Source organism: Trichomycterus rosablanca, chromosome 9, assembly GCF_030014385.1.
Source record: "Trichomycterus rosablanca isolate fTriRos1 chromosome 9, fTriRos1.hap1, whole genome shotgun sequence".
In the NCBI taxonomy this organism is placed as follows: domain Eukaryota; kingdom Metazoa; phylum Chordata; class Actinopteri; order Siluriformes; family Trichomycteridae; genus Trichomycterus; species Trichomycterus rosablanca.
The window spans coordinates 16,475,584-16,502,250 of NC_085996.1; the positions used below are offsets into that span (position 1 = coordinate 16,475,584).

The 26,667-nt window shown below is 38.7% G+C and overlaps 2 protein-coding genes across 4 annotated transcripts in view; one reads left to right on the top strand and one right to left on the bottom strand.

Moving 5' to 3' along the window:
- The window catches only part of cad (carbamoyl-phosphate synthetase 2, aspartate transcarbamylase, and dihydroorotase), a 66,305-nt gene extending 57,812 nt beyond the window's left edge, over nt 1–8,493 (bottom strand). For both annotated transcript variants that reach the window (XM_063001970.1, XM_063001971.1), the window contains exons 1-6: nt 8,235–8,493; nt 2,873–3,012; nt 2,649–2,778; nt 2,331–2,473; nt 2,102–2,243; nt 938–1,109 (exon numbers count right to left, since the gene is read on the bottom strand). In XM_063001970.1, the coding sequence (XP_062858040.1) occupies nt 938–1,109; nt 2,102–2,243; nt 2,331–2,473; nt 2,649–2,778; nt 2,873–3,012; nt 8,235–8,328 (821 nt within the window). In that variant the 5' untranslated portion in view covers nt 8,329–8,493. The remainder of the gene's footprint in view (nt 1–937; nt 1,110–2,101; nt 2,244–2,330; nt 2,474–2,648; nt 2,779–2,872; nt 3,013–8,234) is intronic.
- Nucleotides 8,494–19,427: 10,934 nt separating this feature from the next.
- Nucleotides 19,428–26,667, top strand: part of snw1 (SNW domain containing 1) — a 35,935-nt gene continuing 28,695 nt past the window's right edge. For both annotated transcript variants that reach the window (XM_063001973.1, XM_063001974.1), the window contains exon 1: nt 19,428–19,500. In XM_063001973.1, coding sequence (XP_062858043.1) covers nt 19,487–19,500 — 14 coding nt within the window. In that variant the 5' untranslated portion in view covers nt 19,428–19,486. The remainder of the gene's footprint in view (nt 19,501–26,667) is intronic.

Consider the following 26,667-nt stretch of genomic DNA (forward strand, 5'->3'; position numbering starts at 1 on the left):
ACCCCGTCCGAGTTCAATTTCACTCCGCGTTGCACACAAAAAGTAAAAATAATGATACTGGGACAGAACGACACCAAAGTCAACAGCAACTCTGTTGACACTGTAGTCGCAATGGAGCAAAATGGCCATTCACAACCCAGCCACCAACCCATCCATCTGGTCCATAATGCGATCCCGAGCTTTAAGTTTCTAAAACTTGAATTTCACACATTTCACACCACTCATTCCGATGCTTTTTCCTGATGATAAAAAGCTTGCATGCATCTGTATTTCCATGAAATCCATTACTGTTCTGGTAAGATTGCTAAATTTCGGCTTTTCTCCCATAGCCAAGCAGATTTGCTGCTGCTTCATACATTTGGAACGTAGACAATTTTCCAAATGGTGTCAATATGAATGTTCAAGATCTTGGAAATCTTATAGCCAGTGGCCTTTGGAACAATGAAATGGCCTTCTCTCAGCTTGTGACAAGCTTTTTAATTTTCACCATAGTTGCAACACACAAACACATCTCTACTGCAGAAGCAAATTTAGCACCACTGCTGAGTTTCTAATGGTTTAATTAGGTTGCAACCCAACTTTAGTTCACACAGACTAGCAGACCTTCAGATCAGCAATATTATGTAGGGTTTGGATAATTGTGACATGGCAGTATTAACAAAATATCGTGTTACTCTAAAATTCTATATAATTTATTTTCATTGTTGATTGGCTACATTATTCAACTGCTAGACTTAATTTAAAGCAATATTTTACTCTATAAAAATGGCTTACAAATTTATGATTGCAACTGTGTATACAGACAAGTACAAAATAACCCAGTGACTCAAATCAATAGCAGACTGGAAATTAAATTGGTCTCAAGTCACCATAAAATGACAACATTTTCCATGACCATTTTTGGTTATTAATGCAGAAGAAAAAAAAGCAAACTTACTTCATTTTGTATGTTCTTGCCCCAATGACAAGAGACAGCAACTGATGGCCCAGACAAATTCCAAACACTGGTTTGGGGTTCTCCACACACACAACCTTTCTTAGATTTTCTATAGTCTCCTTGCAATGGTAAGGATCACCAGGACCATTACTGATAAACAGCCCATCAAATTCTGGTAAAAAAAAATACATAATAAAGAAAAATTTAAAAACAGTAACAATAAAAGTACAATAATATATAGTTAAACCAACTACAAATATCTTGATTTTAATTCATGAATGTATAAAAAAATGAAAAACACATTATGCCAAGTTCACACTACACGACTTTCCAAGTCGTCAGGTCACTGTACAGTTCACACTACACAACTGGATCTCTTGTATTCGGGAGTCTTTCAAGTTGGTGTGGCGTCACACTACATGACTGATCGGCAATATGGGGTTTCACACTACACGATCTATCACCAACTGGAAATGCAGGCAAGCTTCTTTGGTCTCCCAAACTACATTTTGCCACGAAAACAAACGCAAGAAGTGACGAAAGATGATACCACGTCCAAAAATGCACGTCAACAAGTAGCGAGCGATCAAAGATCTAAATCCAGATATCTGACATGCTAGATATCTCTCTCCACAGGTGCCGAGTGCTCGGCGAGCAGTTGGCGAGCCGCTCGGATCAAGTTGTTGAGTAGTTCACACATAGCAATTGAGAGCCGAGTTTCGATCGCCGAGTGAACACCGAGTTGCTCCTGAGCCGGCAAATCTAGTGCCAACCAGTCAGCGAGCGAAAATCAGGCCAAATATTGTGTAGTGTGAACTAGGCATTAAGCTTCAATGCCCAACACAGACAACCTCAGACAACCGGACTCAAATATCTGCATGTTTCTGTTATTCACAATTATGCAAAAAATTAAAGATTCAACAGCATCAGACTTTGGGACAAATTTTCTTGCTCACAAGCAAGATCAGAGTAATCACACTGATGCAGCATAAAAGTAGTGGATCAACATTTTAAAATTAACCCTGTAAATTCAATGTTTTAGCATAGGATCAGTGCATCATCAATGGTAAAGGCTGCTAAAAAATGTACTTTAAGACCAGGCTAACAAACCATGTGATCATAGTATATTTAAATTCTAGCTTTCACTGATTGTTTTTCGCTTACCACCAAGGTTCAGAGGATGATTCCAAGGCACCAAAGTAACCTGTGCACCTCTTTGGCACAAACAGCGAATTTGATTGTACTTTATCCCACAATCCACTGCAAGGATTCTCAAACTACCACTTGTATTAAAGATCGTGGGCTCCTACAAAAAAAAAAAAAAAAATATTGAAATATAAATTGAAAGAAATAATTTATATTAAAAAGACAAATATTTATTTTGTTTTCATACTTTGAGGGACACTTCTTTCACCAAGTTCCTACTGTCAGGATTGTCAAAATGTATACTGTCTGCTGGGGTTTCTTCTACCACAAGCTTCCCCAGCATGCTTCCCTTTTCCCTGATCTTCTTGGTTAAGGAACGTGTGTCCACCCCTGTTTTTTATGCAAAATATTTGTTTTTAACCACTGAACACATAAGCAAATATTTCTTTTTGTAAAAATTCACACAGCTAGGCACTGGTGCATTTGATCTGTATAATAGACTTACGATTCAGCCTACATTACATCATTATGTTAAACTGTCATGGGAGAAAAAAACTCAACCAACCCTGTAGTCCAGGGACACCTTGTTCTTTAAGCCACTGATCCAGAGACTTGGTCGAGTTCCAGTGGCTAGGATTCTGAGAAAGCTCCCCAACAATGAGAGCAACAGCATAGATCCTTGAAGATTCAAACCACTGCAAAACAACATAAAAATGCAACAATCAAATAGGCAAGCATATTATCTCAGTCTTGATATTCCCACAATGCGTTTTTATTTAAAAAACTTACCCTGCTGAGTCCAAATTCGCCAACCTCATCATTGGGCACACCATAGTTCCCAATCAGTGGGTAAGTTAAAGTCAGTATCTGTGCTTTATAAGAAGGATCAGTCAGAGCCTCTGGATACCCCACCATTCCAGTCTGAAAAACTAGGAATAAAGAAATGATTATGCAAAACATATGAACATGACATATGAAAAACGTGTTCTCATGATTTTGGTTAGACAGAAGAGCATTTTTGTTACAAAGTAACCTAACGAATTTTGCCAATACTGTAACTGTAAACACCTTTACTATGGAAATACATTAGTTGGTTCCAAGTGTCTATCATTCTTGCCTTTATGAACATATTCTGAAGCTGGACAATGCTAAATAAGATGAACCATTCTCTGTGGCTAAAAATGTTTTAGGAATTCATTAAAATCACTCAAAATGTTTAATAGAAATGTTGTTTGTAAAAGAAAATGACTTATACTTATATATGACAATATATTTTTTTTATTTGTATTTAATACAAAGAAACCTAAATGTTAGTCTTCATATTATTGTGAGCTTGTGTGGCATAATGGAAAAAGTAACAGTGCTAAAATTGATAGTGCCTGAATTCCAGTGTCTGAATTCAAATTCCAGGGCTGGGCTTACAAATACAGAAGGTGCATGGCTTTCTACATTTTTTTTATAAGAGTAAACCATCTGGTAGGCATAGAAATTACATTTACACCATGTAGCAGATGCTCATATCCAATACAATTTGAGATTGCTTCTAAAGATCTTAGAAATCTTAGAAACCTATTGTCTTTTTGGTGCAATGACATAACATTGTGGTTTCACTCAAGGTTTCTTCCTTAGAATGTGTAGTAAGTTTTTCCTTGCTTCTGACGTTGTAGGCTTGCTCAGCAGATGTTTTGGTTCTGGAGTCTGTAAAGTTGCTTTGAGACAATGTCCATTGTAAAAAACACCAAACAAATAAATTTGACTTGAGACAGCTCCTTAGTTTTCACCATGGTTGCAACACACATTAACCACATCTCTGAATGGTGTTTATATAACATCACAGCTGAGGCAACCCAACCTTAGGTCGTACAGACTAGCAGTAGGTTTTAAGATCAGCAGTATTAGGTAGATGCTGAATGACATGGAAGTATTAACAAATTATCCTGTGACTTTAAAACGCTACATCATTCTTTTGTTTTTGTTCAATTGCTGCATCGTTCAATTTAAACTTAATTTAAAGCAAAAAAAGCTCTGATCGTGTTTGAGCTGGTAATTCTTATTAGAGGGGTTTAATATTTTCAATTACAACACCATCCATCCGATACATTTTATTTAATCCATGAATAGAGCTGATAGCCTGACAAATGTTTGATGATCACTAAAATAGGCAGTTATGATCAACCTCAAAAAACAAATGATTTCAGTAGTCTTTTAAATCTGTCACGCTACAACAAGATATCAATTTGTTAGCATCTCTGGTGGCCATTGTAAGAAGGCTCAGACTAACCTTTGGATACTGATATGAACATTTGTGAACTATTAAGTTTGTATTTTAAATTGCTGCTTGTTTAAAAAAGATTTTGTATAACAAAGTTACGTCATCCAATGAGTTTTAGACTAGCCTCGTAGCAGTGGTCACACAGAATTTGACCTAGGGCTGGGCGATATATCGAGATTTTACAATATATCGATATATTTTCATACGCGATATAAGATAAGACAATATCGCATATATCGATATAGATGTTGCGTTCCAATTAGATCCGACAGTTCGTCTTTCTCTTCTCCCAGTTTGTCTCTGCACATGTTCACCTGCCCCACCCCTCTCCCTCACTGAACACAACTCGCCCCTTCCCACCGCTTCCTGCAGGCAGCGATAGCATGGAGACGCATAAAGACATGACAGAAGCTATCGAAGAGGAGCTGGTTAGTAAAAAGAATAATAATGGCTCAATTATTTGGAGATGGTTCGGATTCAAAGTGTCAGATAAGCAGCAGAATAATGTATTCTGTAGAGAAAGCCGAAAACAAGTCCAGACAAAATCTTCGAGCTCCGTGTACCATTCGTTTTTCACTTCAAATCCCAAAGTTGAAAAACAAGAAAAAGAGTCGAAAATATTAATGTAAATGTTAATGTTAATGTTGTGGCGACTGATGTAAAACAATGTACTGTATAAAGTCCAAACATGTGGGGGGGGGGGGGGGGGGGGGTAACGAGAACACTACTTTCAATGTCATACAAGCTCAGTGCAAAACACACAAGCTCACACAAGCACAGCCGGAAACGGCCAATTTCTGTTATCTTCCCTACACACTCGCTCCCTGCGCCATATAGTACACTAAACATTCTTAAAGGGCCAGACAATATATTTGTAATTCACATTACACGACAGGTGAGACGTTAGAAAACAACAAACATTTTCTTACAATAGTTATTTTTTTTCTTAAGGAAAAATAGTTATTGTGTAAATCTTCCCCAGCATGAATATTAATAAAAGTGCCTGTAAAAAATTTGGAACATGTAGCTTTGTCTTAGAAGTGTCTTTTTGTTATTACCTTATGGGATGAAAAAATATCGAGATATACAGTGTATCACAAAAGTGAGTACACCCCTCACATTTCTGCAGATATTTAAGTATATCTTTTCATGGGACAACACTGACAAAATGATACTTTGACACAATGAAAAGTAGTCTGTGTGCAGCTTATATAACAGTGTAAATTTATTCTTCCCTCAAAATAACTCAATATACAGCCATTAATGTCTAAACCACCAGCAACAAAAGTGAGTACACCCCTTAGTGAAAGTTCCTGAAGTGTCAATATTTTGTGTGGCCACCATTATTTCCCAGAACTGCCTTAACTCTCCTGGGCATGGAGTTTACCAGAGCTTCACAGGTTGCCACTGGAATGCTTTTCCACTCCTCCATGACGACATCATGGAGCTGGCGGATATTCGAGACTTTGCGCTCCTCCACCTTCCGCTTGAGGATGCCCCAAAGATGTTCTATTGGGTTTAGGTCTGGAGACATGCTTGGCCAGTCCATCACCTTTACCCTCAGCCTCTTCAATAAAGCAGTGGTTGTCTTAGAGGTGTGTTTGGGGTCATTATCATGCTGGAACACTGCCCTGCGACCCAGTTTCCGGAGGGAGGGGATCATGCTCTGCTTCAGTATTTCACAGTACATATTGTTCATGTGTCCCTCAATGAAATGTAACTCCCCAACACCTGCTGCACTCATGCAGCCCCAGACCATGGCATTCCCACCACCATGCTTGACTGTAGGCATGACACACTTATCTTTGTACTCCTCACCTGATTGCCGCCACACATGCTTGAGACCATCTGAACCAAACAAATGAATCTTGGTCTCATCAGACCATAGGACATGGTTCCAGTAATCCATGTCCTTTGTTGACATGTCTTCAGCAAACTGTTTGCGGGCTTTCTTGTGTAGAGACTTCAGAAGAGGCTTCCTTCTGGGGTGACAGCCATGCAGACCAATTTGATGTAGTGTGCGGCGTATGGTCTGAGCACTGACAGGCTGACCCCCCACCTTTTCAATCTCTGCAGCAATGCTGACAGCACTCCTGCGCCTATCTTTCAAAGACAGCAGTTGGATGTGACGCTGAGCACGTGCACTCAGCTTCTTTGGACGACCAACGCGAGTCTGTTCTGAGTGGACCCTGCTCTTTTAAAACGCTGGATGATTTTGGCCACTGTGCTGCAGCTCAGTTTCAGGGTGTTGGCAATCTTCTTGTAGCCTTGGCCATCTTCATGTAGCACAACAATTCGTCTTTTAAGATCCTCAGAGAGTTCTTTGCCATGAGGTGCCATGTTGGAACTTTCAGTGACCAGTATGAGAGAGTGTGAGAGCTGTACTACTAAATTGAACACACCTGCTCCCTATGCACACCTGAGACCTAGTAAGACTAACAAATCACATGACATTTTGGAGGGAAAATGACAAGCAGTGCTCAATTTGGACATTTAGGGGTGTAGTCTCTTAGGGGTGTACTCACTTTTGTTGCCGGTGGTTTAGACATTAATGGCTGTATATTGAGTTATTTTGAGGGAAGAATAAATTTACACTGTTATATAAGCTGCACACAGACTACTTTTCATTGTGTCAAAGTGTCATTTTGTCAGTGTTGTCCCATGAAAAGATATACTTAAATATCTGCAGAAATGTGAGGGGTGTACTCACTTTTGTGATACACTGTATATCGTATATCGCCATTCAGCTAAAAAATATCGAGATATAATTTTTGATCCATATCACCCAGCCCTAATTTGACCCAAAATATCTGACAGTGTCAGAACTTTTTGTAGTTTGTGTTTGCAGGAACAGCACTAAATCGACTGATCGCGATAATGTCACATTGTGTTTCAAGACCTCCGAACCTTACTCATGATCAAAGAAAATCTTTCACAATAAGTGATACTATCTGTCTGTCACTGCAAACAAGTTTCAGTAGTGTACAGGGTTGCCAGGTCCACCAAAAATCCAAAGTCCAGCTAAAACCCACCCTTCAGAAGCTGAAACTAGCCCAAAATCTAAGGCGTCACAAACTACCAGTGTACTGCTACTTTCACCCGCGACTGCACTTTCAAACAAGTCCAGTGAAACTACAGCTTAGTTTACTTACGTGCATAATACAGATGTTTCTCTAAAGGGGCGCTGTTACCATTTTGTGGGAGAGCTTTTGAGGTCTCGCCCAAAGATGAACTTTCACCTAACACTATTGAAGTAAGGAAGCTACAACAGTCTACTACACACCATCAACCTATACCATCATTTTTTACAATTAAGAAACAACATTTTCACTGGCCAATGGTAAAATAATGTGAGTACTGCCCAATGACAAGTCTTTGCAAAGAATTATGACAAAGGTATTTTACTTAAAAACACAAGTGCGTTAATAGTATCGATAACATTAACTGATATGTCTCACGAACTGATAACAGAATATTTGATCAATTTTCTGCTAGCTTTGTAATATCACGCTTTATCAGGCTATCACAAACAAGACACTATGTTGTTCAAAAGTGATGGTATAGACCAATTTTAACTTCAGGGGTAAATATTTTAAATATATTTAAACTTGATTAGGCGGCACAAAGTGCGTGTGTATATGTATGTATAAATATGAGTAAAACTAGGGGGTCAGTTGGCTACGCTTCAAATTATCTAGCGCGAAAGCAGACACGTGGAGGGTAGTGATTTATAGAGCAGTTAGCGTGTTGATAGTCACACTCATTCATGTAAATACTAAAAAAAATAACATGTAAGATTATTCTTATTATTATCATTACTATATTTAATAACTGTCTTTCTTTTGGTTAACTAATTTTAAATCGTAAGTAATTACTTACCAACTTCGCCAGATACTGATGCAGTCGCCCCGAAAAGTCGGCCTTTAAATGTTGTCCCGTCCTCTAGAATCAAAGATGCTATTTTCCCAGTCATGTTTAAGTTAACCGAACCCTATGTAGAAATTAGCACGTTAGAGATGTAAATCCTGTTCTAGTTTGACCACAATGTGTGACGACTGATGCTAGAGCCCACGAAAAGAGCAGTAATGACTACAGTTGCGCAAAGAAAACGCGACCTGAAAAATGATTAATTCCACACTGCTCTGCACGGAAGCCAAATCGGTGTGGAACCCCAAACGTACAGCGCGTCAGTACGTTTAGTGGGGAGGAGACTAGTAATGTGTCGTTTGCGATCGAGTCGGCTCTTACAGCCGGTTAATGGATCAACTGGGGATATGTGCGTGCTAATTTGTCTTTTTCTCCTTTCCTGTAGGTGACAGCTACCGTGGTAAAGAAAGGTTTATATTGGACATTTGCCTGACATTCGAGTTTCTTGTAAATAATCATGTACAAATCTTAAAATAAATACATTGTAATATAAAAGTTGTACTAGTTACCTGGTGGCATGTACCACTTGTTACAGAATAAAAGTCCTACACCATGAGCACTACTTACACCTATTTTACATTATTTAAAATCCTACAGTATGAGTACAGTAATAAATTATATTTTAAAAAATGCTAGACAACAAATTACTTTTGATTCTTTACGATAATGAAAGTCCCTTTGATGGACTGAGGGGGTGGTGACTGCCTCGTGACAGTTTCACCAGGTGTAATCATGCACCTGAGATATCAAAACTTGAATCTTATAGAAGGAAATTTAACTAAGAAACAATAGAAAGGAAATTCAGCCAAACAAAAACAGCCAAACAAAGTAATACAACTCAAGAGGTTAATAAAACAACACTAAACCATAATATAGAAATATAAAAAGATGGGTGACTGCACTACAGGAGCAGAAGGTATTGCCAGGAGACACAGGAAACAACAGACAGACTTGAGAGTAAACAAAAGAGTGCTTGGGTGTAATTAAGCCAGATACTCAGTCCACTGACGCTGAACAGAGAAACAAGCCAGCAGAAGTCACCATCTCAGTAGCAATGAGGGATCGTTCTCGACCAACAGTCATAGGCAAGCAATCATCTCAAGTTTTAACTAAAAATTATACCCCAAGTGTTGTTCAAATATATCTAGCGCAGATAATTAATAAGAAAAAAAGATTTTAGCAATAAATGGGACATTATTTAAAAATATGGAAGTTTGGTGAATTATTACAAAAGTTATATTTAACGTTTTTGATAGTATTTTTACTTGCTATTCTTTTAGTAAGCTTCCATGTCACACAATTAATCCTGTTAGTCTCTGTGTCAGTTCTGCAGTGTTTTAAACATAATTACAAATGCAATACAATGAAAAAGCATTGTTCCTTTCTAAGACCGCTATTTTTGCATATTTGTTGTCACTGTAATTGAATTTAGATTCTTATACAAAAGTATTAAACAGGGAGATGTAAATAAATATTTACTTTATTTACTTTTTTTGCATGTTATCTATAAAATTTGGTTTTGTCATTTTTAGTGGATTCATTTACATTTTACATTTTCGGCATTTAGCAGACGCTCTTATCCAGAGTGACTTAAGAAGTGCTTCCATAGTAAACATTTCATTACTCTAGTCCAGGGGTCATCAAACTACGGCCCGATGCTTTAGTTTGACCGGCCCCTTTAACCACAGCAGCAATACATGTTGTCTGGCCACTGTTCATCTTCGAACTCACAGTATTATAACGGGAAAAAAATAACAGAGGAAACAAAAATTGGCCACCCGGAGTCTCAGTAGATTATACGGCAGCAATCCAACGGGTGGCGCTCCAAGCATGAGGGGAGTGATTGGCGCATCAATAGAGAGATGAGTGACCGCAGCCACTGAACTGTGTTGCAAAGCAGTTAAGTGGGATTTCGTTATGAAAATCCTCGTGTCCTGTGTTAATTTCATTAAAGCTAATGCTCTTAACTACAGGCAGTTTCAGGAATTCTTGTCTGAGCTGAAGATGTGCTTTACTGAGATCCGCTGGCTGAGTCGGGGCGAGTTTTGAAATGTTTTAACGACCTGCTCCCGGAGATCACCGCATTTATTCATCCAAAATCAAAACTCAAGCACATTGTTTAATTTTTATGCTTCTCTTTCCATTGCTCCCCGATCTCAATAAAACATGCACTCAAAGTAACTACCGTTTTCGGGAGCATCTACTTCTGTGTGCAGACTTTTTCGAAGTTGAAACACCTTAAATCTCCAACCAGATCCAGACTCACTGATCAACATTTATTAGCTATTATGACTGGCAGTAACAAATATGGAACCTGACGCTTACTGTCATCAGGCAAAAGCAGGCTCACAGTTCACACTGATTTTTTAAGGAAACACTGTAGGATAAAGGAAATTATTAAAATAAATAAAATTTCTGCATTATCATTATGAATTACAATTATACAAAGCACAGACAATACATCCAGTATACATAGTAAATAGCTTTTTTGGGTGTGTTTACTATTTCACCCGTGGTCCGGCCCCCCGAAACACTGAAGAACAGTAATCTGGCCCTTCGGTTAAAAAGTTTGAGGACCCCTGCTCTAGTCTAAGTCAGGAGATTTCAACCTTTTTGGACATGCGCCCCCCTTCGTGTGCCAACCGCGAACTTGCAACCCCCCCCCCCCCCCCCCCCCCCCACAACCATCGCACAGAAACCATTGCGAAAGCTCTTGACACCCCTAAAATAACATAATTAACGTTGTGCACATCATGTACGATGCAAACTGAAAATATGCTGACTGATTACTTCAAAAAGATAATACAGCCCGATCCCATCTGAGCCGATTCTATGAGCACATTATATAAATTTGTGGTTCACTTTTGTAAATTGTAAGCGGTTCTTGCTTTTGATGTAGATATTAAAAGAAAATGTTACAGAGCCAAGCAAAGGCAAAAAGTGCATCAGTTACTAAGTTGGGTAGTTCAGGATCATCTGCTCTGACTGATAGATAACTTTTAGCTCCACAGGCAGAACGAGTCTGACTCGGTTACCGCTCTGTGGTAGTACTCAGTTCAATTAAGCCTGAGCTTTTTAAGGTAAGAGAGTCACACAGAATGTTCTGTAGTAGCTGGTGTTTATTTAAAACCTCAACATTCATTAATAACAGTAAAAACGGAGAGATAACTGAGAAAAGAAACTTACGCTTTTCTTTATATGAATCGACTCCTGAATCACTTATATCGATACTGTGAACAGAGCGTCTCTCTTAAAGACACACACACGTCCTATAACAGCAGTCGTTGCTTTTGTCACCGGCTTATCTTCACTGTGAGCCCTATTTTAAGTGTTTTTTCAGACTGAACTGGATAACATTAAATGTGCGTGGTCAGCGAGACTGATTAAATATGTCTCCTGTGGATGAAAAATGAATTGCTTCAGTTTTAGAAGTAAAAAAAATCTCGTAATGTCACGCCCTCTGGTCAGGCACTTGCGCGCCACAGGTTGAAAACCGCTGGTCTAAGTTTGTTTGTTTGTTTATTAGGATTTAACATCATGTTTTTACACTTTTTGGTTACATTCATGACAGGAACGGTAGTTATTCATTACACAAGGTTCATCAATTCACAAGTTTATATCAAGCACAGTCTTGGACAATTTAGTATCTTCAATTCACCTCACTTGCATGTCTTTGGACTGTGGGAGGAAACCGGAGTACCCGGAGTAAACCCACGAAGACACGGGGAGAACATGCAAACTCCACACAGAAAGGACCCAGACCGCCCCACCTGGGGTTCGAACCCGGGACCTTCTTGCTGTGAGGTGACAGTGCTACCCACTAAGCCACCGTGCCGCCCCCCCGGGTTTAAGTAAACAACAGTCCAAGAACACAAATCTGCTAAAACCTGTTAGAACCAAAGTGTTTTTTGTTTTTTTTTTAAATGAAAAAGAAATGAATAAGAGTGTTAGTAAGTAAGTAAGTACAAGTCAGCTTAAGTGCTTAGTAAATAGGTAGGTTTTTAATCGTTTTTTAAAGACAGCAAAAGATTCAGATGTTCGAACAGACAGAGGAAGTTCATTCCACCATTTGGGTGCCAGTACAGAGAAGAGCCTTGATGCTTGTCTTCCTCGAGTTCTGGGTGGAGGATCAAGTCGAGCGAGACTAGTGGCTCGGAGGTTGCGCGGTACAGCGAGGGGTTTGATTAGACCTCGAAGGTAGCTTGGGGCTGGTCTATTTTTGGCTTTGTAGGCGAGCATCAGTGTTTTAAACTGAATGCCTGCAGCTACAGGAAGCCAGTGAAGAGAATGCAGCAGTGGGGTGATGTGGCAGTGTTTGGGTTGGTTAAAAACCAGACGGGCAGCTGCATTTTGAATGAGCTGCAAGGGGTTTAATAGTGGACATGAGCACCTGCCAGCAGGGAGTTGCAGTAGTCCAACCGTGAGATTACAAGTGACTGGACCAGAATCTGGGTAGCTTCCATGGAGAGAAATGGCCGAATCTTCCTGATGTTATAAAGGAGGAACCGGCACGATCTTGTCACGTTGGCTACACATGGAGGGAAGGTCAGCTGGTTATCCAGGACGACACCGAGTCTTCTTACATCATCAGATGGTCTGATCTGGGAGTCGCCAAGAGAGATGACTAGGTCCTGGGTTGGAGATTGATCTCCAGGAATGAGTAATAGCTCTGTCTTGCTGGGATTGAGTTTTAGATGATGAGCTGAAATCCATTGTGAGATATCTCGCAGACATGCTGAGATGCGAGCTGAGACTTGTGTGTCTGAAGGAGGAAATGACAGAATGAGCTGAGTATCATCTGCATAGGAGTGGTAAGAGAAGCCGTGGGAGGCTATGACCTTACCCAGAGAGCGGGTGTAGATAGAGAAAAGAAGTGGGCCAAGTACAGAGCCCTGAGGAACACCGGTTGAGATAGTGCATGGTGGGGATATGGATCCACTCCATGAAACCTGGTAGGAGCGCCCTTCCAGATAGAAGGCCATCCATTGCCATGCCGAACCGGTTACTCCAAGTTTGGAGAGAGTAGACAGGAGAATGCTGTGATTCACTGTGTCGAAGGCTGCAGAGAGGTCAAGAAGAATGAGAACCGATAACAGTTTGGCTGCATGAAGCTTCTCAGTAACTGCTACAAGAGCTGTTTCTGTAGAATGTGCTGCCTTGAAGCCAGACTGGTACGGATCGTGAAGGTCATTCTGAGTGAGAAAAACAGATAGTTGGTTATAGACAGCACGTACAAGAATTTTGGATAGAAAAGAGAGTACTGAGACAGGTCTGTAGTTGTTAATGTTTGTGGTGTGTAGCAGTGGTGATTTCTCTAAGACTTCAAGGAAAGCTCAGCTTCCCCTAAAATGTCAAAAATTAAATGGTCAAATATGTACAGTTGTGTTAACATTTCATTGACTACAAATGAGTTAGAACACGTTCATCTCAAAGACGAGTTCGTTCAGAATCAGCTACTTATCACAAATCGACTGACTCAATTTTGTTAACTTCTCATACATTCCCGTAGCGTCAATGCATTTGCCCGTAGAAGCTGAGCGTCTATTCACTTCAACGGGACTGCATGGAACGTTTGTTTTCATTGCTTCGAAACTTGCCGGTCATTGGATAAATGCCACGATTTTGGATACCACGGTCTGGACGCGGAGCTTCTGCAAGATGATTGGAGGATCAGTTGAAAGGCTGAATCTCGTTTTGATTGACAGCTATTTTGAGATCTACACCGTCACTTAATCACTGGGAGCTTCAGTCCCATCGTGGATTTTGAGAGTGAAGTCGAAAGACAAACTGCAACCCATTTCTTCGATAGGATCACAGGCCATTTTCTTGAAAAGGAACGGAGGGCAGAATTTATGTATAAATAAATTTACACATTTTATGATGTAAGCCGACAATGAGCTTCCCCTCTTTGAAAGACCAGCAGCCGCCACTGGTGTCTAGTGTAGGTTTCTTAAGAAGGTGAATGACCTGAGCCTTCTTAAAAGCAGTAGGGACAACACCTGATGTCAGGAAGTTGTTGATGATGGGTGTGATGAAGGGAATTATGTCCTGTGAGATGTCTTTGAGGATGGTGGATGGTATAGGGTCAAGTGTGCATGTGGTGGGATTGCTGGATGAGAGAAGCTGTGCAACCTCATCCATGGTGAGTGGGGTGACACTGGTGAGTCTGTTGGTGGGTTTAGGGTCAGTTGAAAGTGTGCCAGTTGAAGAGAAGGATTGATAGCTCTCTAGTACTTTCCTTGTTTTTGTCTATTGTTTGTGTTTTTTGTAACCCAAACCCGATCAGTTACACCAGAGACAAACTGCTGAACTTAAGACAGTTCACTTCATATGGTTTTTCACCCATTTTTACTGATTCTGTGAGTTTTTTGGAGATCCTTGTTGGTGGAGTAGCGGCTCTGTTGGGAACACGGAGGAGACGCAGGAGAGGGACTCGCGCCGGCAGAGATGTGAAGCTCCGACAGTGGGGATTTCGCACCACGCTCCCATCGATTAATCTCGCGAACCTCCGCTCTCTGCCTAACAAAATGGACGAGATGCTTCTACTTAACGGGATAAACAAAAACTTTACACGCTCCGCAGCACTTTGCTTCACTGGGGGTTGTTTGTGCCTTGCCATGCCATTGATGCCCCTTTTGCCCAATGTCTTTCTTACTGTTGAATCTTGTACATTGACCCTAACTGAGGCAGGTGAGCCCTAAAGTTCTCGTCTGGATTCTTTTTTGTGAGTTGTCAGTCAAGTCAAGTCAAGTCAACTTTATTTATATAGCGCTTTTTACAATATACATTGTCTCAAAGCAACTTTACAAAATCCAGGACCAACAGATACAAAAACCCCTGTTGAGCAAGCCGAGGGCGACTGTGGCAAGGAAAAACTCCCTGAAAATTACAGGAAGAAACCTTGAGAGGAACCAGACTCAGCAGGGCCCATCCTTCTTGGGTGGCCTGGAGGATACTTTAAATAAATACACGATTTACACAAATCATACAAACACAGAATTAAATGATCTAAAAGTCATAACTGGTAATAAATAGATAAATAAACAATTAAATAATAATAGAGTTGTTATCCGCTCTAGTCTTCAATAAAGTCTGTAGTGATTTCTTGTCGTTGCAATTACTCCAGACCCGTCACATCTGACAGGAGCAGCATCGTTGTCCCGGCAGTCTCGACTTTAATCCTTAGCCTCGGCGGGTAAACAGGTTTCCATCAGAATGCCCTCGGGGTATGTATAAAATGTAGTTAATAATGTACAATGCTAGTTGACAAACAGTTTTACAGAGAGTAAACGCTCTTCCACCAGCCATGATCTTTTTAATTCTAGGAACTATAATTAACCCTGCATCTTGTGAACGAAGTGGACGTGCTGGGTTGTAGTAATTAATAAACTCACTCAGATACTGTGGAGCCAGACCATGTAGCGCTTTATAAGTTAGTAAAAGTATTTTGTAATCAATGCGAAATTTAACTGGCAGCCAGTGTAGAGACGATAGAACAGGAGTAATATGGTCAAATTTTTTAGTTCTAGTTAGCACTCGAGCTGCTGCATTTTGAACTAACTGGAGTTTGTTTAAGGATCTACCAGAGCATCCAGTTAGAAGAGCATTACAATAATCTAACCGAGAAGTTATAAACGCATGGATCAGTTTTTCGGCGTCATTAACAGATAGTATATTTCTTATTTTAGAAATGTTACGCAAATGATAGAAAGCAACTCTAGTAATATTATTAACGTGTGTATCAAATGAGAGATCTGAATCTATCGTGACACCCAAGTTTTTTACATCTGGGCTGGGAGTAACAGAGAACGTGTTTAAGTTTAGCACCAGGTTAGACAACTTGTCTCTTGCAGCTTTAGAGCCAACAAGTAAAACCTCAGTTTTATCTGAATTAAGTAAAAGAAAATTACACGACATCCAGTTTTTTATGTCGTTTACACAATCTTCTATCTTACTGATTGTGTCAGTATCATTTGGTTTGGCTGATATATACAGCTGTGTGTCATCTGCATAGCAGTGAAAGTTTATGCCATATTTATGAATAATTTCACCTAGTGGAAGCATATAGAGTGTAAATAATAGCGGTCCCAGTACCGACCCCTGTGGAACACCATACTTTACTTTTGTAGTTTCCGAGCATTTATTATTTACATAAACGAATTGAGAGCGGTCAGTCAAATATGATTTGAACCAAGAGAGTGCGAGTCCTTTAACACCTACTGTATTTTCTAGCCTCTCCAGTAAAATGTTATGATCGACCGTATCAAACGCTGCACTAAGATCTAATAGAACAAGAAAAGAGACACATCCATTATCAGAAGACATTAACAACTCGTTAACTACTCTAATTAATGCGGTTTCGGTACTATGGTTGGGTCTAAATCCTGATTGAAATTTTTCATGAATACAATTTTCATTCAAATAAGAACATAGCTGTTTGGAAACGACTTTTTCTAATATCTTTGAGACAAAAGGAAGGTTTGAAATTGGCCTATAATTAGATAAAACATGTGGATCAAGATTAGGTTTTTTAATCAGGGGTTTAATAACAGCACTTTTAAACAATTTAGGTACATATCCAAGGCTAAGGGATGCATTGATTAATGTAAGCAGGGGCTCTACAATAGCTGGGAGTAAATCTTTAAGTAAACGAGTTGGAACAGGATCGAGTATACACGATGATGACTTCGATGATTTAATCAACACAGTTAGTTCATTTTGGGAGATTGGATTAAAGGAATTTAGTTGGATTAACTCGTTACTGTTATCATCACTGTTATCACCAATGCTGCTCAGAGTGAGCCCATACTTAACATTGGCAGGTGACACACTCTGACTCTGAAGTCGTATTTTTTCTATCTTGTCATTAAAGAATTTTAAAAAATCATCGCTGGTACAGTCAGGCGGTATATTAGATTGTTTCATTGGCGTTTTTAGTTAATTTGGACACTGTCTCAAAAAGGAATCTGGGATTGTTTTTATTTTTCTCTATTAGGGACGAATAATATAAAGAATTAGCTTTTATAAGTGCATGTTTATACTCAAGTTAGAGCATCTTTCCAAGCAATCTTATACACTTCCAGTGTAGTGTGACGCCACTTGCGTTCTAATTTCCGTGCTGCTTGTTTAAGTGCGCATGTGTGGTCATTGTACCAAGGAGCAAGTTTTTTCTCCCTAATCAGTTTAGTTTTAAGTGGGGCTACGTTATCTAAGGTTGCGCGCAATACAGTCTCTAGGTTTTGAGTTGCCTGATCTAGTTCTTTAGGTTCCGATGCTGATATATTTGGTAATTCTGGTAGGCAGTTTATGAACGCTGCTGCAGTTGCAGATGTAATAGTGCGCTTATATTTAAAACGATTTGGTTGCTGTACCTTATTGGACAGGGACACTTCATAAATTAGTAGAGAGTGATCAGAGATTAAGTCATTCTGTGGCACGATTACCAGGTTGTCTATGTTTATACCATAAGTAAGTATTAAATCTAAGGTATGTTTACAGCGGTGAGTGGGTCCTGTTACATTTTGGGTGATGCCTAAAGATTCTAAAATAGAGTCAAACGCAGTTTTGAGTGGATTACACTTATCCTCATAATGGATATTAAAGTCACCAACAATTAAAGCTTTCTTAGTTGATAAAACTAATTTAGAAAGAAAATCGGCAAATTCGTTAAGAAATTCTGAGTAAGGACCAGGGGGTCGATAAACAGTAACCAGTTTAAACATACTAGTTTTATCAGATGAACTATGTCAGAGGGTTCATAATACAATTTTGTTTAGCTGGCCACAAGTTTAACATTGTACCAGCTTTTTTTCTATTTGTAGATAATTGCTTTCATATTTGATATTTGAGTCCCAGAAATGGTTTTGTATCTATTTCCAGGTATTTCAGTAACTTTGTGTCACATTTGCATAACATGGCATGTGCCACTTTTTGAGACCTTGTCTCAAATGCTTCACATTGCCAGACAACTTCTAAGTGGCATTTAGATTAAACAGGTCTGGCAGCTATCATGCCTGTGTGTGGCTAGTAAAATTGAAACAAGTTATTTGGTTAACTGATTAATTCAGTAATTGGGGGGCAATTACATTTTGCACAGGATCAGATAAGACTGTACAGCATATTCTTTCAGTAACCAAAATCATTTAAAAATGCATTTTGTGTTTACTTGGGTTAACTTTGCCTAATATTCAATCTAGTTTGATGGACTGAAAATATGTGCCATGCAAACATGTAAGAAAGTGGAAACACTTTTTCACAATACTGTACACAGCTATATCCATAAAGAGTTGCTTCATTTAAAGCCAAATACTCATTAGTCAAGGTGTCAGTTGGACAAAGAGCATTTCGATTTTTATCTGTAATAATTTAAGAGGGATCATGAACAGTTTTGAATGATGACTACCATAATCATGCAGCTGACTTTTAAAGGTGACTTGCAGACTCTCAGTTTAGCCTGCTGCCTGGTCTCTACACTGGGTAGTTTTTTTTACCACTATCTGCGACTACACTATGGGCAGCACAGTGGTGCAGTGTGTAGCACAAAGGGCCTTCATATGATTTCCCAGCCAGGCGTCCAAGGTCCTTTCTTTGTGGAGTTTGCACGTCCTCCCTGTGTCCATGTGGGTTTTCTCCCAATGCTCCAGTTTCCTCCCACAATTCCAAAGACAGTCAGGCCAATTAGAACTACAAAAAATTGTGAGTGTGTGTGTGTGGTAGTGTGTGTGTGCCCTATGATGGACTACTGATCTATCTGCAGTGTTTCTTGCCTTTCGTCTAATGAAAAAGATCTACCGCAACCCTGACCAGGATAAAAGCAGTGTTAAGAGTGATAAATGGATGAATAACTTAAGTTACACTGACTCAAGCCTACCAAATAATTAGAGCTGCTCCCTCCCACAAAGGGTGGGCACATTATCAGCAGAGTTTATCAGTATCCACGTTAACAAGAATAATGAGTGGGTCCTAAAAATCAAGGCAAGATGAAGGCAAGAACACCACAAAGAATAAAACACCAAGGTCTGTTGGTATTTTCATCGGGTCACATGAAGAAATGGACGGAATTAAGGCAATACATATCCAGTTGGTGGCGGTAACGAGTTATTGAAGTGGTTTGCCAACCACTGTAAAACAACAAAAGAACAAGAAGAAGGACAAAGCAGCAACAGAAGCAGCATCAGAAAAATACGAAAACGCAAGGAAAGAAAATGTCCTTAACAAGGTAGGTTGTTTAGTGAGATTTGCAAAATTCCTTATCTTACAATTGCGTTGACCTTATGTAGACGTCTTATAAATTGAATACCACCCTTTAAATAATTTGTTCTCAGCTTAAGTTATTTCAGACGTTCGACGTAGTAAAGGCCTAACTAGCCTGTTTTCGCTAACTAGCCATTTTAACAACGATGTTGTAACTTAACGTTCGTCAGGTTTTAAAGGCTAGTTAAAATGTTCACAGTGATGGTATAATACCCTATTTTTAGTTTACTTTGGCTAACTGCAGTAAAGTGATTCTATATATATATACTTAAACAATCGTTATTATTTAATCTTACCCAAATTATACGTGAATAAATAAAGCGAAGGTCAAATACTATAATCCGCCACCGTTTACTCGTTTAAAGTATGCAAATACGAAGTAAGCAGGAAGAGATTTTTTAGGGATCCAAAGATTTGTATCAGTCAACAGATTGAAGTAAATTAAATAATATAGCCTTCATGTTTGGTTTAGTCAACTTAATTTCATTTGTTAATATACATTTATTCTTGCATTTCAGTTTTTTTTTAGATGTTCTTTATTTCATACTGTCCCAACTTTTTCTGATTTAAGGTTGTATATTATAGTGCATTATAGTGCAAGAGATATAAATCTTTATTTGCTTGGCAGGTTAAAATTTCCTACTGCAACTTTGTAACAGTATTGGAAAAAAATATTGTATTGTGAGCTGAGGGATTTCGGTGCAGGAAAATAAATGATAGCAAGAGAAAAGGATTTTGCTAAATTCTTTAAGAAAATGTTCTAAGAGAGAATTTAAATTAGGTGTCGGCTGTAGTTTTTTTTTCTGACAGTGAATTGGACAATAACTTTGTTGGTTACCAATTAATCATGAACATCTCTAGGAGAAACATATGCCAAATTACACTTAAACAGCATGATTTGTCTTTGTGCTGTTGTCTCAAATCTCAACTTCTCAAATACAGTTAAAAAATTGATTTACTCAAACTTACCTTACCAATAACTAACTGACCGCACAGAATTAGCATTAGCTTATTGTATAAACTATTCAGTTTAAATGTTTATAAAAAATTACTGACATTCAGAATTTTGAACTAGTTCAGCTCACAGTGTTTGATAATCGTACTCATCAACATTATGGTTTACTACTTTACAGGGCTCTAGAGTGCGACCAATGGTGCGACTAAAAAAAATCTCAGGTCGCACCGGTGCGACCAGCAGTTCAAGGAGAAAAAAGTCTCCGCTACTCTGAAAGTCTCCCTGTGGTACAACAACAGACACACATTAGGCTCATATCATGGTCTAAACCAATCAGAGACAGTGAAGGGCGGGACAATATTGTATCGGTGATATGTGAGCGACATTCAGCTCAACCAATCAGAATGCAGCACCGGACGTTCAGTTAGTTTAGTTTTGTATATGAGACTCGCCGGACGGCCAAAGTATAAAAGTTCGGTTTCTGGAGCTAGGCAGTTTAAAGTGTTGTAACGCTTACTGAAGTCCTGACTAAACCGTTACAGTGAAGTCTACCTTGTCGTGTGCTTTTATTCCCACACATTCATCACCACACAGCAAGAGACCCGTAACAGTGGTGAGCCGACCCTCTAGTAGCAATAGGCTAATGCTAGCGGTTAAGTGCGACGATAGCGAAAGTAAAAACACAATAATATTTTCGTTAAGTAAAATGTAAAAATAACTAAAAGACAGTGAAGTGTTAGAGTACATGTAATCAAAATACACAGTGAGTGCACCGCAATCGATTTTGGGAATCTGTGTAAAAGATCCAGTAAAGCCGATAATATAATGCACTTTATTTAAGATTACACTCTAACACTAGAGCCCCATACACACACACACACACACACAAAAATATATATATACATACATACATACATGAATAGATATACTCTATTATTATTGTTATAATTTTTATAATAGTGTACTATAATGAGATTATAATACTATAATTAACTGTAAAGAGCATGGGAAAACCATGGCCGTCAAAATTGTATTTGTGACTGGTTCTAATACATTTTGAATTGAAAGGATGAAAAGCACAATGCATCTATAAAACACATTACATGCCGCAGTAAATGCACTGCCCATGGGTCCCCTCTCCCCACTGCCTTTCAGCGGCAGACAGCAACAAACATCAACAGACGAGGCCATGTTGACCAGACTGTTATTTAATCATTTACAAGTCAATATTGCCTATATGGACAGCGAAAAAACAAGTGAACCTGTAAAACTAAGGTGTTAAATGCGATGCAGTTGAAAATTAGGGTGCACCTAACTTTTGTGCTGGTGCACCTAAGAAAAAAAGTTAGGCGCACCAGTGCAACCAGTGCAAAAAGTTAGTCTAGAGCCCTGTTTTACATTTTTTTAATTAGTAAAACATTTGTCACTTGTAAACATGGAGGTCTGCTCATATTTTAATGGGATGCAATAAAACCGTTGGCAAGAGATTTTTGTTTGTTTTAAATAAATTGGCAAAATTTGCAGCCCTAATTTGTGGATTGGGTTGAATATGACAAGGATTTGATCTGGTGGACCTCCAACCATACCTTGGTTGTGTGACATGGAGCACTAACCTGTTGGAATAAACAATCTTTATATTTGGAGAACACTGTCAAACATGTTGGAAACAAGTTTTCTTCCACGATAACCTTAAAAGGATTCATCCATTCTTTACAAGGACAAATCTGACCAATTTATAGCCTTGCTAAAACAAGCAGGTCTCTTTTTTGTCTAACCATTAAATGTTAACCATTAAATGTTGACCAAGTGTTGGGTCAAGCTAAAAAAATTTGATGACCTTACTCCTCTATGTCCTTTATGGTCCAATCCTTGATCTTCTGGAAACTTCAACTTGGTTTTTCTTTGCTTCTCCTTGATGACATTTGAATGAAGTGTCGTTCATCCTGGTCAGTGGAGAGATGTTTTGCCTTTTTGCCGGTTTTTGTTGTCTCCAATGTTTGCTGCTTGACTTCTTTCAAATTGCTGTATTTAAAATTTGGATTTAAAATAAGAATTGATTTGACCTTACACTTACCGTAACCCTCTGATGGAACTGAACCTTTTTATTTTTCATCAAAACCTTTTTTATATTTTTTTGTCATTGTCTGTGGTTATTGTTTGATTCAAGTTGTTTTTGTGGTACTGTTATACCCCTTACCCCTTTTCCACCGACATGGCACGGAGCCCGTTCCGGTTCCTGAACTTGACTTTGAACCGGTTCCGCGTGTTTCCACCGGAAAAAATACGTTCCAGACAGCGAACTAGCGGGCCAATCTGGCACCACAGAATACTTGGTTTTTCAGGCCGAACCGTGACGTCCATCTGTGGGCGCGTCATGTTGTACAGCATAGCGACAGCAACAATGGCGTCAGCTGGGGTCTCGTATGGAGCTTAATGCTGCATTTTTATCTTTTAAAGTTCACCTGATTACATTTTGAGCCAGTTTTCCGCTGATATTTTCAAAGCGCCTTTAAAATGGTGAATTGTGTGATATAACGTGGTAAACGTGACCTGGACAGAACGAAAAACGCTTAACGTGAAAAATAAAGCGTGAAGCTTTTTCAACTCCCCGAGCTGCATAAACACCACACGTGAAGTAAATCCAGCTAAACACAGATACATGTTGTATTTTAGAGTAGATTTGATGGTTATTTCACACAGATGGAAGTTCGTGTTGTGGAACTTTGGTGATCTTTCACCGCTCGAGTCGAGTGCTGAGTAAACCGGCTATTTGAGCCGAGAGTCGCGGTGAAACCGAAGCGCAAAACGCTTCTCACTTCAATGAACTAAAGAAAACAACAACTGAGACAAACATGTCTACGTCTTCTTATCACCGATTGTTAGATCGATGCTGTTTACATAAAAACAAACATCTGTAACAGCAGCACAAATGCTCGCATATAATCTACACACTCCGCTATTATATCACTACTCTTAACTTTCGTTAAGTAACGCCCAGCGATGATGACGCTGCTTGGTTCTCAAAAACTGGTGGAAGCGTGCGTTGGTTCTTTACAGAACACCAAGGTTCAGAGAAACCTGAACAGAACCGGTTCAAGAACCATGGTTTTTTTGGTGGAAAAGGGGTACCAGTTGCAACATGTGAAACATGCCATACCATCTTAACAATAAAGCACATCATTATCTAATGTCACAAGTACAGTAGGGCTGCAACTAACGATTATTTTAGTAGTCGACTAATCTGACGATTATTATTTTTATTTTTTTTTCAATTAGTCGACTAGTCAACGATTATTTATGTCATACCCTCCATCTCTGCCTTAACATAACAAAACCCTATTATGTTAAGTTCCAATATCAAATTAAAATAATGACCCATGAAACATGAATATGAAACTTAAGCTTGATAGTTTAATTAAATATATTTGAAACATTAATACACAATCAAAATAAAAAAATTCTATTAAATATGAAAGCTTTGGACAGCATTAGAAACTGTTATGTTTCAGAAGTTATCACTCTGGAAGTCAAAAACATATATAACATGTGGTTGAGAAACATGTGAATGCTGTCTGTGAAGACCTCAGACATTTGAGGGGTGCATGAACCTCTTCTCATCACATCCACACTCCATTGCTTAGTGCTATTAAAAGAAAGAGTGAAAGAGAAAGCTGTATTAATTATCACAAACTGAAGGCTATGTATCATAGTTTATTACAAATAGTGTACTGGCTATGCCAACTAAACCATAACAGGTTAAATATCTTAACTGAATTATCTGCTGAGCTAACTAGCTATCATTAAGTGGAGGAGGCTTATTATTTAGAATGAATGCTCTTATTAACGAGAGCAAAAAATATGGAAGACGAGACAGGGTAACGTTAGGCTATAATGTTAAGTTATATAACGTTACTCATATAAATGACTGATTAACTATTGCACTTAATGAGTTAGCTAGCAAACAAACCTGAAAAATAGCGAACTCTTAGATAGTTTTCCGACAAGTACTCTAGCATTAACAAACATTAACTACGTTGGTTAAAGAACAAAGCGTGTAAAAACTTACCGGAATAACGCTGGTCATCATGGCTGCAAGGCGTTTCACCGTAGTGCTGGCGTGAAACCATAACTCTGCTCTGTAGTGTCTGCGTCCAGCTCGTTTCTTTGGGTTGTTTTGGCTGAAATACTTTAGAAAGTTTCAGTCTCTTCATCTTTGCCTCTCTGTCTTCATAAACTCCCCGCTGCGCCGTGGAAGCGATGTTGCGCCCCCTGCAGTCCCTTTAGTGCATTGCAATAATAACGACGCATCGACAATGAAATTCCACGTCGACGAATTTTTATAGTCGACGTTACGATATATAGATTACGTCGACTAATCGTTGCAGCCCTAAAGTACAGTACAATAAGTAATCAGTTAATAATCTGATAGAAATTTTCAACTCTAAACACTATAAAAAAAGTAATAAAATTTCTTGCAATAACTGAACTAATCACAAAAATGTGAAAACATCAAAAATCTAACGAAGCACCTCTCAGTCACAATTATTAATTACATGAAGACATGATGTTAAACCCCTTAATCAACAAATCACAAAAAAAAAAAAAAAAAACCTTGAGAACTTACATATGAAGACAAATAAAACTAAGATAAAACAAGAAAGATTAAGACTTGGAAAATAAATAAATAAAACTTAAATGATCCTGCCATGAATGTGACCAACGTGTTAACATGGTGTTAAACCATAAAATAAACAAGCAAACAAACCACCCAGTTGCAAGAGGATAATGGCCATGGCAGTGATCATTAACTTGGTGTACCATTAATGAGGTGTGCCTGTGTTTGTGGCCTCTTAATTTTTTTCCACAGCTGTATAAAACTCCCTCACATACACATCCAAGACACTTACATTTAAGGTATTGCACCAGAACTGGAATGCATTTAAAAAGCCCTTATAAAACACCAAAAACGTCATTTGTTTGAATGCTTGTCTTTTCTTTGTTTATTCCATTGTCATTTAGTACATTGAATCTTCCATTACCTATGCAGCTCCCAGGACATAAACTTTCTCTAAAGTTTCAGAACTTCTTAAGGGGTCTTCAATACCTGTGGCTGATTGGAGTTAAGTAAGTCTGCTTGATCAGAAGTGTAGCATAGATTTTTTTAGTCTACGAGACATATATACATATAGAAGCTATGATATTATTGTGGATTGCTAGCATCATCTCAGATGTAAGGACAACTGTGTCTTCTGAAAAGTTCCATCTGAGTCAAGTAAGTAGTCTACGAGACATATATACATATAGAAGCTATGATATTATTGTGGATTGCTAGCATCATCTCAGATGTAAGGACAACTGTGTCTTCTGAAAAGTTCCATCTGAGTCAAGTAAGTCCATGGAATGTTGTTTTGCAAAGTTTAGGGTTAGGGATGTCCGTGATTAACTAGTTCATCGATTACTGACGACTAATTGATATATGATATGATATACTTTATTTGTCATATATACATACAAAGGTGTACAGTACAATGAAATTCTTTCTTTGCATATCCCAGCTTATTTGGAAGCTGGGGTCAGAGCGCAGGGTCAGCCATCGTACGGCGCCCGTGGAGCAGACAGGGTTAAGGGCCTTGCTCAAGGACCCAACAGTGGCTGATAGCAGAGCCTGGATTTGAACCCCAATCTTCCGGTTGATAGCCCAAAGCTCTACCCACTAGGCTACCACTGAATTAATTGTTTAGTTAATGCTTTTGCTTAAAAGTTAAATAAAATTATTATTCACAGATGTTTTGCCAAGACCTTGGCAAAATGTATGTCTGTATTGTGAAGGCTTATTGAGTGGACCCACAGTCTAGTGGGTCTTTGTTTTTTAATATCAAAGAGATATTGACATGTCTGTGGGACAGGAGCAGAAAGCCTTTACTCAATGATTTGTCTAGCATAGCTAAGTGGGTGGGTATATTTTTGATTTTGGGATATTTTAATCACCCCACACCACAAAGCTTTGTATGATATAGAGAAATCACTGATGCAAAAACGTTTTACCTTGCGGAAGATATGATACCAGTTAACAGTTACCAAAGAGGTTTTAAAAACATAATCCAGTCACTTAAAATACATGTGTGATGGCATTACGAACCACTTATCAAGTTGCCATCTCAGAATTGTATGAGAAAT